This window comes from Hyperolius riggenbachi, chromosome 5 (assembly GCF_040937935.1).
Source record: "Hyperolius riggenbachi isolate aHypRig1 chromosome 5, aHypRig1.pri, whole genome shotgun sequence".
NCBI lineage: Eukaryota > Metazoa > Chordata > Amphibia > Anura > Hyperoliidae > Hyperolius > Hyperolius riggenbachi.
Window position 1 is genome coordinate 175,899,194 of NC_090650.1, and position 16,255 is coordinate 175,915,448.

Below are 16,255 nucleotides of genomic sequence, written 5' to 3' on the forward strand. Positions count from 1 at the left end.
GGTTGGGGGAGAATCCAGCGGTAGAATAAGGGATTTGGACCAGTTAGTTTTAAGGTCAGAGTAAGTGCCCTATTGATTAACGACCTGTAGTGCTGCCTCCAGTAAGTCACCAGGATCCCCGAGATAAAGTAACATATCAGCATAGAGACTGATTTTGTCCTCCTTTTTCCAAGTATTTTTATTTATTAATATTGATATTGCTGCAGCTATAAGCATTCACCAAGCACAGCTTTAATTGTGAATATGCAAATGCAAGCTTAAATGAAAACAAAATATAAATGGTCGCCATATAATGCTATACATTTGCAATTCATTAAAATATGCTTCTTTACCTGATCTGAAGATTTCTTTTTTTTCTTCTTTTTCCCCCAGCATCCTGAACTTTCAGCATCCTTATTGCTTGTCTCACCACAAAGCAGTCCATCAAGTTCATCTGTCCCTGTGTGTTGTCCCTGAGAAGTTTCTGCAGCTAGACGGTAAGAGAGGTTCCTTAAAATGCACACACAGTTTTCAACGGTCTGTAAATTGAAAGAAAATGTTTTTGTGCAATCAGGCAGCTGTACACTGAGACTTAATTATTCCATCAAGTATTCCATACATATATAGATTTTCCCATTTGATTCCCGACAAATGCAATCACTGTGACGGAATCTGCCGGGGATCTATTGCATGGAAAATGATCAGGATAGAAAACCTCCATCGATTAAGGGTGGGGTAGGAGCAGCAATAGATCAATGTCCTACAGTGTTGTACTGCAACAATCAATTTTTCTGCTGAATATTTTGAAAATCGATGTGCTATGTGTGATAGAAATCAATTCCTCTCTGATCACAAAACAAATGCCTCCAACTGTAGTGTCTTATAAATAGAATGTTATAGACACACAGGCACAGAACATTTATTTTGCGCTTTTCTCCAGGCAGACTCAAAGCGCCAGAACTGCATCCACTAGGACACACTCTGTAGGCAGTAGCAGTGTAAAGGAGTCTTGCCCAAGGTCTCCTACTGAACAGGTGCTGGTTTACTGAACAGAAAGAGCCGAGATTCAAACCATGGTCTCATGTGTCAGAGGCTTTAACCAGTGCACTATCCACTATATTTAAACCCCACAGCCTTCTAATACACAACAATTTGTATAGGCAAGGACTTACAATATGCAACTGTAATGGTGTAACGCAGGTACTTTAATTGCTACCATTTAAACCTTAAATATTGTTATATTGTTTCCTGAACTATTGTTTCCAGCTTTAAAATGGCTGCCAGCATATTGGAACTCATTGTTTAGAAACTAGTTTTAAAGAGACTCTAAAGTCTCCTAAAAACGAGGTTTTTACTTTAAAAACCTCTTTAACCTAATTGCCCCTCCTAAAACGCTGCATCCCCGCGGATGAAAACGCCATAAATCGCCCCTAATTCCCCCCCGGCAAAATCCATGACTTTCTTGGTCGTGGATTTTGCTGCCTCGGGAGGCAGAGCTTTCAACTGCAGCTCTGCCTCCATGCGCGTCAATCGTGCATATATCCGCCTCGCCTCCGCCCCTCTCAGTGAAGGAAGACTGAGAGGGGCGGGGTAGAGGCAGCGATCCATGCTGATAGACACGTGTAGAGGCAGAGCTGCAGCTGAAAGCTCTGCCTCTATGTGGAAGGAGCCCCGCGATGTCCCCCAGGGGATTTGGGGTGATTTATGGCTTTTTTAGGAGGGGCAATTAGGTTAAAGTGGTTTTTAAAGTAAAAACCTAATTTTTAGGAGACTTCAGTCTCTTTAACTAGCCAAAGTTCCATGTGGCTGGCAGGAAATACAGCTCATACTAGTGCAACTTTCTCCCTCTAGCCAATCACAGAGCATGGGAGGGGGGGGGGGGTACTTAGAGGAGGGGGCAGGTTTCTAAAGGAACAGCAGCCATTGTTTAGGTCTCTCTTCTGGTGAGATGCCAAGCTTTGAGGACATCAAAAGACCTTTGCTGTAAGCCATGGAGGATCTTTTTTTGTTTGAGCTGTCCATGATGATTACAGAGAACAATGGACATTGTAACTTGATCTAATCTACAAGGACCAAAGCTAAAGGCCCATACACACGTCGGATTTTTGCGAACGACCCGTCGTTTGAACGTTCCGTCGCTCCGTCGTTCGCACGGCAAATCCGGCGTGTGTACAGACTATCGTTCGGGTGATAAGACTGGTCTTATCACCCGAACGATAGTCTGTACACACGCCGGATTTGACGTGCGAACGACGGAACGACGGAACGTTCAAACGACGGGTCGTTTGCAAAAATCCGACGTGTGTATGGGCCTTAAGTGATACTTTTTGGTCTATATATATATATATATATATATATATATATATATATATATATATATATATATATATATATATATATATACATTCCTACCTGTTCTCGCACCTCCATAACCCTACACCCATCATATGGATCTGAGTGAACTCTTGAGTGAACTCGACTTGCCTAATCTCCATGCTCCCATCCAGTGACTGACTAAGCATTACTAAGCTTAGTCATGTGATGTCAATGGCCCTGGGGGCCCCCGAGCACTATGGCCAGGAACAGGAAGGGGAAGAGTGCAGGAAGGAGGAGCAGCGGCGGGCATAGAGAGGCGGGAAGGGGGGGGCAGCCCCCCTCCCACACCTGGGCCCCCCCTTCTACGCTCTCCCCTCCAGAATGTATTGCAGCGGCAGCAAGTGGGGAACAACTTACTACTTTCTGGTTACAGCTCTGTGTGCCGCTGCCCTGGTCTTCTCTGTCTGTTGTCCAATCACACTCTCACTGTGCTTCCTGTGAGAACATGATTGGAAAACAGAGAAGACCAGACCAGAGCAGGTGTACGCAGAGCTGGAACCAGGAAAAAGTTGTTCCCCGCTCGCTGCAATACATTCTTGATAGGTGAGCGTGGAAGGGGGGGGGCTAGGTGAGGGAGGGAGGGGAGGCTGTCCACCTCCCCGCCGCTCTATGCCTGCTGCTGCTTCTCCTTCCTGTGCTTTTCCCCCTCCTGTTGCTCACCGCTGCAACATTCTGGTTTGTAAGGGGGAGTGTGGAAGGGTTGGACTGCCCCCCCCTCCCCACCACTCTGTGCCCACTGCTCCTCCTTCCAGGAGACAGGGGACACCTGTAGACCTGGCTAACTAAACTGGGGACACCTATAGACCTGGCTACCTAATCTGGGGACACCTGTAGACCTGGCTAACTAAATTAGGGGCATCTATAGACCTGTCTACCTAAACTATACACCTGTCTACCTATACTGAGGACACTTGTAGACCTGGCTACCTATACTGAGGACACCTATAGACCAGGCTAACTAAACTGGGGACACCTATAGACCTGGTTACCTAATCTGGGGACACCTATAGACCTGGCTACCTATACTGAGGACACCTGTAGACCTGGCTAACTAAATTGGGGACACCTATAGACCTGGCTACCTAAACTGGGATACCTATAGACCTGGCTAACTATACTGGGGGCACCTATACCTTGCTACCTATACTGGTGTCACCTATAGCTAACGACTTATACCGGGGACACCTATAACTTGCTATCTATACTGAGGACATCAATAACTTTCTACCTATACTAGGGATACCTGTAGCTAACTACCTATACTGAGGACACCTATAGCTAACTACCTATACTGAGGACATCTATAACGTGCTCTCTATACTGGGAGCATCTATAGTTGGCTACTTATTCTGGGGGCAGCTATACTCTGGCTCTAGGCCCTTCATATGACACTTGTCTCAGGCCCTGCATACTCTCCAATAACTAACTCCAATAAGGCCACCCAGCATTTCAGACAATAGCAATCATCCCTCCCCAGCCACCACTGGCTACCTAATACTGGTGTATATGGGCACATTGCTACTTAATTCTGTTTTATGTATACAGGGCCCATTTGGCTCCAAAATCTTTTATTTTGATGCACCTGGCTATTTATTGTAAGGCACTTACATTGTAAGGCACTTGGTTACTTTATTATTTTATCTGGAGGTGTGTGAATACTTAAAGTGAACCTCCAGACTACAAATCTACTCAGCAGAACTGAAAAGGCTTGGTGTTTTTTTAACAGTTTCACAGCATCAGAACTTGTTTTTTCTTACTGAAGTCTCATTTTTAGTTGCATTTTTAGCTAAGCTCTGCCCCATCAAAGAAAACTGCCCGGGCTTTTTTCCCCTGATGCTGTGCAAAGCATGATGGGATTTCTGATGTTGTTGTTCTTGTTGCCTAGCAACTGGGAGGGGTGATTAGGACACAGGACAGTTGGAACTGTGTCTCATGCTCCCTGTCACCTTCTTACAACAAAAAAGATGGCTGCCCCCATGAAATCACAAACCTTTGCCTGTTCTTTTAAAACAGGGTGGGTAAGAGATTATATTACCTATCTATTTTAATTAACATAACTAATGTAACTTAATGACAGTATGTTTGTTTAGGCTGAAGTTCTTCTTTAATATTTTTATTAAGCGCCATTTGACTACCATATTTTCTGGACTATAAGACGCACTTTTTCTCGCCCAAAAGTGTGTGTGTGGGGGGGGAGTCAGTGCATCTTATAGTCCGAATGCTACCTTTGGACCACGTCTTTAAGAATCTATACGTTGGTTGCTATTGGCAACAACACTACACCTTCGTTCGGCACCATACCACAGGAAGTGTGATAACTTGACTCTCATCACAGCAAACAGCATAGGAGATAGGACTTCGTAGACGTCGTCAAAGTTCAAGAGTTTATTTGTAAAACAAATATACAGATATGTTCAGTAGCAATATCTAACCTCGGCAAAGCAAACCGTCTGTAGAATCTTATGCGTTCCTTGCATACTTGATCTATCTCTAATAGCTAGATCAGGCCTCTCTTAGTTACATCTATGCATCTATGCTAGGCTTATATACAGCATACAGATCATGTAGAAGGAAAGTAGGAAAAGGAGTGAATAAAGTCCTCAGTCAGAAGCAGCCTCGGGAGCCCACCTTTGCTCCTCTTATACTGACCTCTAAAGAGTTAAATATGACCTCATCTGAGCAGGGACAGATCAATAACTCATCGCCTGTTATTGGCTGATAAGAACCCGTGATATCATGACAAGCACAGTCTTTTACTGCGCATGCACTGGAAAATTCCATTTTCCAATGACCTGGTCCAGTGCTCTTCAATTTATTTATTAATGACCTAGTAGATGCAGTAGTGAGCAATGTTGCTATTTTTGCAGATGATACAAAATTGTGCAGAATCATCAACTCTCAGGAAGATAGTGTCATATTGCAACAGGATCTGGATAGGATGGCTATATGGGCACATACATGGCAGATAAAGTTCAATGTTGACAAATGTAAAGTCATGCATTTTGGTTGTACCAATGGTCTAGCACCATACAAAATAAATGGGATACAGTTGGGGACATCAAACTTGAAGAAGGACTTAGGAGTACTCATTGACAACAAGTTAAATAATCGTACTCAATGCCAAGCCGCTGCAGCTAAAGCGAACAAAATTTTGGGATGCATTAAAAGGGAAATAAAAACTCGAGATGCTAGCATAATATTGCCCCTGTTTAACTCTCTAGTAAGGCCACATCTGGAATATGGAATTCAGTTCTGGGCACCACATTACAAAAAATATATTGCAGTTTTAGAGCAGGTGCAGAGACGAGCTACAAAATTGATACGTGGGAGGGAAGGTCTCGCTTACCAAGAAAGGTTAGATAAACTGGGTTTATTTAGTCTAGAGAAAAGACGCCTTAGAGGAGATCTAATTAACATGTATAAATACATCAGAGGGCAATATAATAGCTTGGCGGATGAGCTTTTTGTCCCTAGGCCTTCTCAAAGGACTAGAAGACATGATCTGCGCATGGAGGAAAAACGTTTTAGCCATTTATTTAGGAAAGGGTTCTTTACAGTAAGAGTGATTAAGATGTGGAATGCATTGCCACAGGAAGTCGTTATGGCAAACTCTATACCTGCATTTAAAGGGGGCTTAGATGCTTTCCTTGCGTTGAAAGACATCCATGGCTACAATTACTAGGTTATGCCTAATGATGTTGATCCAGGGATTTTATCTGATTGCCATCTGGAGTCAGGAAGGAATTTTTCCCTTTTGGGGCTAATTGGACCATGCCTTGTGGGTTTTTTTTTCGCCTTCCTCTGGATCAACAGGGGTATGTGGGGGACGGGCTGGAGTTGTACTTTGTACTGGTTGAACTCGATGGACGTATGTCTTTTTTCAACCAAAATAACTATGTAACTATGTACCCTTGTTCTGAGGAGACCATTGTTTAATGTACTTGTGAGAATATTTTCATAACAATGGCTCATGTTTATGTTGTTCGTCGCCAGCTGGTCTGGCCCCTGCACTGGATATCTCTGATACAGCCTTGGTAGTTCCAGTACAATGTTCTACTGAAAATCAGAACTCTCTTTATTTATCTGTAAGAGAAATTCTCCTTAAAGAGACTCTCTGCAGAGCAAGTCCTTTTACTAAACCAATTAGGTAAAGTGACTGAGGCCTCCGAATTCAAGCATATCATACTTAAATTCTAACAGCCTCCCTGAAAAGGCTTGATCTGCAGATCCCTCACTCCTGGTTCAGACAGCACCCATGATTCTATTTTTTTATGTTTCACTTTTCGATGCTCGTGCTCACACACTCTCTCTGCTCTAGGTAGTTGTTCCTGGGAGAGAGAGCAAGACCTCTTGGCCTCCTTTTAACCAGGCTCTCTGGGGATGCCCTACCTCTAGGTCCCTATTGACCAAACTTATCAAAATTGCTTCACATGCATATCCCTTACAAACTTGCATGATCATGGAAAAGTGAAACTTTTTTCTCTGTTAAGCAACGGAGCAGTGCAGTGTTGTTAAGCAACAATCAGCTTCATCCTCATAGGTACTGCTGAAAGCTAGACACCTAACCTTGTATATCGCTTAGCTTGGAAATATTGGCTTATGAGATTGTTTATCTGACACCAATCTCTTAACCATGTTGATTTGTTTGCGTAATTTCACACACAAACTCACCTGCGTAATGATGCCTATGATTGTCATCCCCATCATGACAACTAGTGGGTGTAGAAAGAAGTTTTGAACTGCAGAGGCCCAGTCCGAGTGTCCCTGGAACATCGCAACACACCTGATTATATTTGTGTTCAACCTCTTTAACCTCCTTGGCGGTTAATTTTTTCTGCAAAAATTGCAGAATTCCAATTTTTTTTATTTTTTTTTTTAAAGTTTCATGTAAAGCTACCAGAGTGGTAGCTACATGAAACACCACTAGAGGGCGCATGTGGCCCTCTAGTCCGATCGCCGCCGGCAACAATAGCAAACAGGGGAACGCGTATACAACGCGTTCCCCTGTTTGGCTTCTCCTGTCGCCATGGCGACGATCGGGATGACGTCATGGACGTCAGCCGACGTCCTGACGTCAGGGACACACGATCCAGCCCATAGCGCTGCCCGGAACTCATTGATCCGGGCAGCGCAGGGCTCTGGCGAGGGGGGGGCCCTCTTCAGCCGCTGCGTGCGGCCGATCGCCGCAGAGCGGCGGCGATCAAGCTGTGCGCGCGGCTAGCAAAGTGCTGGCTGCGCGCACAGCAATTTACAAAATGAAAATCGCCCCACCAGGGGCTGAGATCTCCCCCTGCGCGGCATAGCCCGAGCTCAGCTCGGGCTTACCGCCAGGGAGGTTAAGATCCCCTTGATCATGGTGAAATATCACCCCTAGTTTAGTGTTCTGTTTGTTCAACCGTTGTAACCAAGTGTGGTCTTGTGTTAAAACCTGTACCCATTTATCCCATGGCGTTTTATCTCTCAGGATAGGCACTTTCTGTGGAGCTTTGAATTTTACAGTTCTCTTAACAATTTGAGGAATAACATAGTCAAACCTTGACGACAGGATCTATATGGGATCTCCGCTCACACAATAAGTTCCCCTTGGAAGATCAACCTTGTCGGAACAATTATGAAAATGTACCTAGAATGTGTCAGTAGACATCATGTTTAAAAAACAAACTTTTCCTTCAGCCACCGGAGATATTGGTTTGGCTTTAAGATGGATCTTTTGAATGGCAGCAGCGTATTCTGCGTTATTGAGCCAGCATGCTTCCTCACTAAATCTGACTTGTCCTGGCAAACACAGGTACTTCTCTGAGAATTGCCAGCATGACGACAAATCTCACCTCTCCGTCTAGAACCAAAACATGTTGACCTCTCAGGTCATGGTGTAAGACATGTGTGGATGAAACAGGTGTCCCCAGTTAAACTACCTGGGTTTTTCCATCAGTAGGAACTAAGGAAGTAGCGGTGCATAAAGAATTGTCGCACCCTCTCCACCTGTTTACCCAGACATCTCGGTGCCTCCATGCAAAAGATCCTTCCCCAGGAAAATCGATAAATCTCTCCTTGTCAAGTCTCAGTTGTAAAGGAGTTTTACCTTCTGATAAGGCTTGAGCCATTATCTTAAAATCCATTGTTAACTTGGTCTGCATAGACAAGCATGCTGTTTCCCATGCAGTACCCCTAGCATGTACAATCATCTTGCAGATAATTATTTGAATGTGCCTTTGAGTGTACCCCTGAACTTTGTATGTGTTGTGTGTTAACTGTTCCAAAACCAAGTTCAGATGATGTTGGGTACCCACATTCTGTTGTCCCAATGTGCCTAATTGTTGAATGGCCTCTGTCATACCGTCTATGTCTACACTGTTTGCCCCATTCCAGCGCTCATGCCTCCCAAGATTGTATCTGCTAAATCCCGGGACCTTCTTCTGGCTACACTATTCCCTGTGGAATGTGCCCATGACATAAAAGCCTGTACCAGGGTGGCAGCGACAGTGCTGCAGTTAGGGTAGATATTAGATATTACCCACTCTTCTAAGTTAATCTGCCAAGTTATCAATTGAAGCTGGGCCTCCATAACTGGAGTCGCCTACAGTTGATTTAACTGAAAAGGGGCACTTTTTACAACTGTGTGTATCACATGATGGTAGGCGGGGTTCCTGGGTAATCACTGGCAGGGTGACTACCTGAGCTTTAGGAGTCGTGGGAACCCCCACTTTTACTGTCATGGTTCCCCTTCTCATCATGTAAGATCTATTTGGACCTTTAAACTCTAGGGACTGTGGGATGCAAAAACTGTATGTCCATGGTCCTTCATCCTCCCGGACTAAGGGCACTATTTGTAAACTCCCTAGTTTTAGTCTCATCCCCCTTCCATCATAGAGAGTCCCCGGGGGTGCTACCTGATGAATCCCAGGATTCTACATCTTTACTCCAAAAAGTTCCCTGATCCATTAAACTCACGTCCCATGCTAACCCTTGTGGCCCTCCCCAGAAGAACACTGTTGGAACTCTTTCTTCTGGGAAATTGATTAGCATCTCAATGACAAAAGATGTTCACAACTGTCCTGATTGGACCTTTGCCCCCCTTATGTCCTGAGGCAAAATGCGTACTTTAGGTCGGGAAGATTGTACTCTCGCCAAACTTTCAATTAAGAGTACCCCCTCACTTACAACCTAGAATGCGGATAAGTGGCTGAATATGGATTGTGTGAGATTGTCTCATATTGTGACCCGTGTAGTGAGTGAGGATGATGTTACCTGTGTTGGCTCTCCCTTTTCTGGGATCGCTCTCCCCACCCTCTTTGCCACCTGAAAATGTGGCTGGATCTCGATTTTTACTTCTCGTTTCGAGAACCAAAACCCTTCTGCTTTCCAGCCTTTACGTGTGTATATATAAATGTTAGTATGACAGCGCTCCTCTTCTATTGCTTTGCACCTGCAGAGTCAGAAAAACCTAAACATAGTGCATTACTGTCGGATATTTATGCAACCATAAACACTCCCAGTGCCATAAAGTGCATTCACTCGTGCTCCACTCCAAGTGCAAAATTGCCCACAGCTCCCCTATAGAATGCAGGCTCACCGGATATATACCACCCTGAATGGCAGGTGGATCTCAAACAAAAGCCAGCCAGTCAGCGATACGATTTTTCAGCTTCAATAGATTTTAATCCACTGCTCATAGAGATATAAAAGAACAAACATAGCATAAAACCTTTTAAAACATTAAAACCCTGCGCTGAGTGCGCACTCACGTAATCCAATGTGATATCAAGCGTATCAGGCTTCCCTAGCCCAGCGGTATTGCCCTCTCTGCGGTCGCGGCGTCCAGTCCCGTCTCCGCCGGAGCCAAGAGCGTCTGACGTCACTAGGAGCAGGCAATTGCATCGCTGGAGAATTTAACAACTAAGAGAGACGCGGAAGTGCCATAGCGGGGACGGGACGCCGCAACCGCAGAGAGGGCAATACCGCTGGGCTAGGGAAGCCTGATACGCTTGATATCACATTGGATTACGTGAGTGCACACTCAGCGCAGGGTTTTAATGTTTTAAAAGATTTTATGCTATGTTTGTTCTTTTATATCTCTATGAGGAGTGGATTAAAATCTATTAAAGCTGAAAAATCGTATCGCTGACTGGCTGGCTTTTGTTTGAGATCCATCTGCCATTCAGGGTGGTATACATCCGGTAAACCTGCATTCTATAGGGGAGCTGTGGGCAATTTTGCACTTGGAGTGGAGCACGAGTGAATGCACTTTATGGCACTGGGAGTGTTTATGGTGGCATAAATATCCGGCAGTAATGCACTATGTTTAGGTTTTTCTGACTCTGCAGGTGCAAAGCAATAGAAGAGGAGTGCTGTCATACTAACATTTATAATTACAAGACTGTGGAATTTTTGATAGCGAAGACTCAAAAGTGGACTAGTTGCTGTGGAGAAACATTTATTGCAGTGGGCGCAGTTTACATAAATTAGTTTACGTGTGTATAGTTGGTTGCTCCAGAGTGTGATATTGTTCCCTGCTTCTCTCCTGGAGGAGAAGTGACGCTTACTTCTTGTTCATCTCCAATCTAGAACCATCTCACTCCGGAGAACCAAGACAAGGTAATCCTGAACAACACACTCCACCTTTTGCATGTACCCATTGTACTGCAATGTACCTTTTAACAAGACTTTGGATCGGTGCGTTGGTTCTGGTAGTGTGACATTCAAGAGCAGATTTAAGCTGCCGTTCACATCACACTTCCAGCACACCTGACCCTTCATACCTTTCACCAACATTGTGCCATGAAATTTGTTTCCACCTGGCACAAGTGATCTTTTCCTCCTTCCCGGTTCAGTCCAGTCGGCCAATCAGAGGGAAGTGCAAAAGGATCAGTACCTTTTTCTCCCAACATTAACATGCTTGGGCCTTGTGTTCTCATTAACCACTTATTGTTCATGAGAATTTCCTCTCCTTGGTCTCCTAGGACGAAATGGCAACCTAGGATCACCGTCAGCACGGTACTCTTCATTATTAGAGCACCTCCTTGGGAGAGAAAAACATTAGCAATTTACATTGTGCTTTGCTCAGTAAATTTTTTTAGTCTCTTTCTGATCTCAGAAATCTCGCTGTTCTCCAAACCAGGATTGGCCTCTGGAAACTTTTGCTAATACAACTGACATGTCTGTCTCTGCTGCCAGCACCTCAGCTTTCTCGATTCCATATTGCCAAACTCCTGAAACCAAAATACAAACAAATCAATTCTTATTAATGATTTGGGTTTCGCCCTTCGAGCTTTTACTCTGAACACCTCAGATTGATCAATGTATACCATAATTGATCTTGTTTCTTTATAGTTCTCTTGAACCTTGTTTACTCTTTTTGGTAGAATTGAGCTATTGAGCTACACCCCTCTCTACTACCTTATGTACAATGTCATAAGTACTTACCTTTTTAAAATTTGCTACTTCGGACTTCACATCCCCCTGTACATACTCGGCCGCGGTATGTACTAAGTCCAGGTGCCACACACATGTTGCTGCTACCTGCTGACTGCTTTTCAGTTGAGCTTGCAATGCTCTTACTCATTTTCGTTTTAACTTACCTAGAACTCCATTGATCGCAACCAGCTCTGCTAGAAATCCTATTTGTTGTACCCTCTGACCAATGTTTGCCAATGCTACTACCTCTATACTTGCCCAAAAATGGCTACCTCCCTGTAGGAAGGTGTGCTTTGCACTTTAACTACACAGGGTTCAGGGCTTTGCATGCCAGCTTCATATGCCTGCATGAGAATCACTGAATGCCCACTAGGTAGGTAGTCCTATAGCAAACATTCTACTGATACACTGTCACTCTGTAAATGGAAACTCCTTGCTTCTTTGTAATTGCCCCTTGAACTGCTTTAAGTTCTGGTCTTTGTGATAAACTTGGTAGGAGCTGGAAAAAATATATTTGACCAATCAGTGGACGAGGAAAAACACACAAACAGCCCAGCATTGACCTCTTTGTCAATCTCTGGACCTGTCCACGACACAACCCGAAAAAAAGTTTACCGCTCTGCAGCCGCGGCGATGGACACCTGGATTGGTCAACTCTTTTTTTTCCACCTCCGGTACACCCTTATGTACTGTTCCCCCCTTCCTCTATTGGGAACTCATGTTGCACCGCTGTTTAAGGTGCATCACTTAACCACTTAAGCCTAACTGGACGAGAGTTAGCCCAGCGAACAGTGAAAGGGATTATAGATCCCTTTCACCGATCGCATCCCCCCGGAGAAAAGCTCTCCAGACGCTGCAGCTTTTCTGCGTGCCAAAAAGTTCAGAGTCTTCTTTCTTCTTCCTGGGAGCGAGCTAGACTATTTGACTGTGGCCATCTTGTGGCCAAATAGTAAAACTACACCCACATACATTTCACAATAGACATATACACTTTTTTTACATTCAAAATAAAACTGTTTACCTCCCACACCAAAAATTATCCACATACAATTTTTAATAAAAAAATTTTTTTTTACAATAATAATAATAAAAAACAAACACATAAATTTTACCTAAGGGTCTGAACTTTATAAATATGCATGTCAAAGGAGTATATTAATATATTTTTAAAAAATTATGGGCTTGTTAATAGTGATGGACGCAAATTGAAAAATTGCACCTTTACTTCCAAATAAAATATTTAATATAATAATATAATAAAAGCCTAATTGGTGGCGGAAAAAAACAAGATAGAGATCCATTCATTGTGATGAGTAGTGATAAAGTTATTGGCAAATGAATGGGAGGTAAAAGTTGCTCAGATGCAAAAAAATTTAAACCCTGTGGGCTTAAGTGGTTAAAGGAATAATCCCATAAGTAACTCTGTCCAGATACCCCCTGATCCGCTCTTGCAAATCATTCTCTAGGAAATATCAAACATGTATGTGTCTCCATGTACCTTGCTTGAAAACACTTCATATGATCTCAGTAACCATGATTGCCTCATAGCAACTGCTTGTTTCACATATTCTGGCATTCTTTTTCCCCATGCCCAGACTCTGGGAAAATAATCTGGAAGCAGATACTCAGTAGAGTGTCTTTGTCCCCTCTATGGATCCCCGTATCAGCTGCTCCGTGCAAGGTGCCCATTTGCAAAGCCCTGATGAGGATCCCTGGCCCCCTCCCTTGCTGACATGACTCTAGCTTGCCAGTTTCTATGAGCATTGAGGGCGTGCCTTTTCGTGGGCTCTTCCAGCACCCCCCCTTTCTCTATCTACGGGAGCTTCATACGTCACGAATGTTGGGGCGGCCCTTCCCTGAGCTGTGTCACCATTTTGGAAACTGGAAACTGCCAGACATTGATCGTAATGCAAAACTTTGACAAAAACAATGCAAACACATTTACATTTGTAAAACATGATTTACCCTGCAGGACATCTTACAACCCACGCAGCATTCGGACACACAAATCCTGCATCTTCAAACTTTGCTCAAACTCACGGACAGATACACCCACGTAATCCTGTGTACAGAACTCCATAACAAACAAAAACCACAACCAATCTCCCACTGCTATGTTCTCACAACAACAAAAAACACACTAGGAAAAACATCCCTTAACATAAAACAAATGATCCATCCATCCATCCCCTGGAGAATGGGACAGGGACGTGCAGCTCGGGAAAAATCTCTCCACACCTACAGTAAACCAAACCCCTGTCATCCCTTTGTAAGGACAAGTAGCATATGTTGAAACTGAAACCATTCATCTTTCACTCCCCAATTCAACTGTAACAATGCCTTCTCATGCATACCCAGCTGCATTTATTCACTCAAACTAACATTATGCATAAGCTGCAAAAATACATCACATTCTCTTCTCGCATTTTACGCTGCCTAAACTTCTACCATACCTCTCATGCATAAGCTGCAAACTCACACTTGAGCTAAACCCACACTGGAGCTGAGAGCTGCTGCCGTGCTAGCTCCCCTCCCCAAATACTCGCGGGGAGGGGGTGAGGATTTCGCATCCAAAAAAACAGAACACACAACAACACAGCACAGAATCCATTATAAAAATGTGTATATTAACAAACAAATAACAACTTGCCTGAACATCCCGACGTTCAGGGACGGATCTAGACCAAGTTGCACCTGGGGCAAGGTCAGGCTTTGGTGCCTAAAGGTAAAGTTTTGACGCCTAAACTGCCATTCATTTTGCCGCCTTTTTAAGAATCCAACAAACTGCACCTGGGGCAAGAGACCCGCCTGCCCCCCCCTTAGATCCGTCCCTGCCGACGTTCCTTCGAATCGAATGACAGTTCATACAGCTGTGGCAAATTTTCTCACGGATCTCTCTTCTGATGTCTCCTCTGGAGCTCTGAGACCCCACTCAGTGGACCCATGTGTTCCCCTCACGGCGATTTGCCTGGCCGCGCCCGGGATCGCTCTGGATCCTGTTTTGGCAGTAGCTGTGTGTACAGCATGGCTTATGACGTCCTAAAGTTCTGCCACTGTAGTACTCGAACTTCATTCCGTGCTCCGGGCTCCTTGCAGCCCCGCACTCACTTATCTCTTCTCGATAAGCTTCCAGCGTCCTCTCCGCTTTTCTTGCTGTGAAAGTCCTTGATAGACTGATATCTCTGGCCCCGGACCTTTTTTGGCTGTTTCTGGGAGACAGCACTGGGTTTCGGCACCAATTGTAAGAATCTATACGTTGGTTGCTATTGGCAACAACACTACACCTTCATTCGGCACCATATCACAGGAAGTGTGATAACTTGACTCTTATCACAGCAAACATGATAGGAAATAGTACTTCATAGATGTCGTCAAGGTTCAAGAGTTTATTTGTAAAACAAATATACAGATATGTTCAGTAGCAATATCTAACCTCGGCAAAGCAAACCGTCTGTAGAATCTTATGCGTTCCTTGCATACTTGATCTATCTCTAATAGCTAGATCAGGCCTCTCTTAGTTACATCTATGCATCTATGCTAGGCATATACAGTGGTGTGAAAAACTATTTGCCCCCTTCCTGATTTCTTATTCTTTTGCATGTTTGTCACACTTAAATGTTTCTGCTCATCAAAAACCGTTAACTATTAGTCAAAGATAACCTAATTGAACACAAAATGCAGTTTTAAATGATGTTTTTTATTATTTAGTGAGAAAAAAAACTCCAAATCTACATGGCCCTGTGTGAAAAAGTGATTGCCCCCCTTTGTTAAAAAATAATTTAAAGGTGGTTTATTACACCTGAGTTCAATTTCTGTAGTCACCCCCAGGCCTGATTACTGCCACACCTGTTTCAATCAAGAAATCACTTAAATAGGAGCTATCTGACACAGAGAAGTAGACCAAAAGCTAGACATCATGCCAAGAGCCAAAGAAATTCAGGAACAAATGTACTGTAATTGAGATCTATCAGTCTGGTAAAGGTTATAAAGCCATTTCTAAAGCTTTGGGACTCCAGCAAACCACAGTGAGAGCCATTATCCACAAATGGCAAACACATGGAACAGTGATGAACCTTCCCGGGAGTGGCCCGGCTGACCAAAATTACCCCAAGAGTGCAGAGAAAACTCATCCGAGAGGCCACAAAAGACCCCAGGACAACATCTAAAGAACTGCAGGCCTCACTTGCCTCAATTAAGGTCAGTGTTCACGACTCCACCATAAGAAAGAGACTGGGCAAAAACGGCCTGCATGGAAGATATCAAAGGCGCAAACCACTTTTAAGCAAAAAGAACATTAAGGCTCATCTCAATTTTGCTAAAAAAAACATCTCAATGATTGCCAAGACTTTTGGGAAAATACCTTGTGGACCGACGAGACAAAAGTTGAACTTTTTGGAAGGTGCGTGTCCCGTTACATCTGGCGTAGAAGTAACACAGCATTTCAGCAAAAGAACATCATACCAACAGTAAAATATGGTGGTGGTAG

At 43.9% G+C, this 16,255-nt stretch overlaps 1 protein-coding gene across 14 annotated transcripts in view; it reads right to left on the reverse strand.

Moving 5' to 3' along the window:
• The window catches only part of CTNND2 (catenin delta 2), a 2,713,436-nt gene that overhangs the window by 1,147,883 nt on the left and 1,549,298 nt on the right, over window positions 1-16,255 (reverse strand). For all 14 annotated transcript variants that reach the window (XR_011020838.1, XR_011020837.1, XM_068236432.1 and 11 more), the window contains one exon: window positions 333-518. Coding sequence is in view for 12 of the 14 variants with exons in the window: in XM_068236432.1 (XP_068092533.1) it covers window positions 333-518 (186 nt within the window). In the remaining 2 variants the exon portion in view is untranslated. The remainder of the gene's footprint in view (window positions 1-332; window positions 519-16,255) is intronic.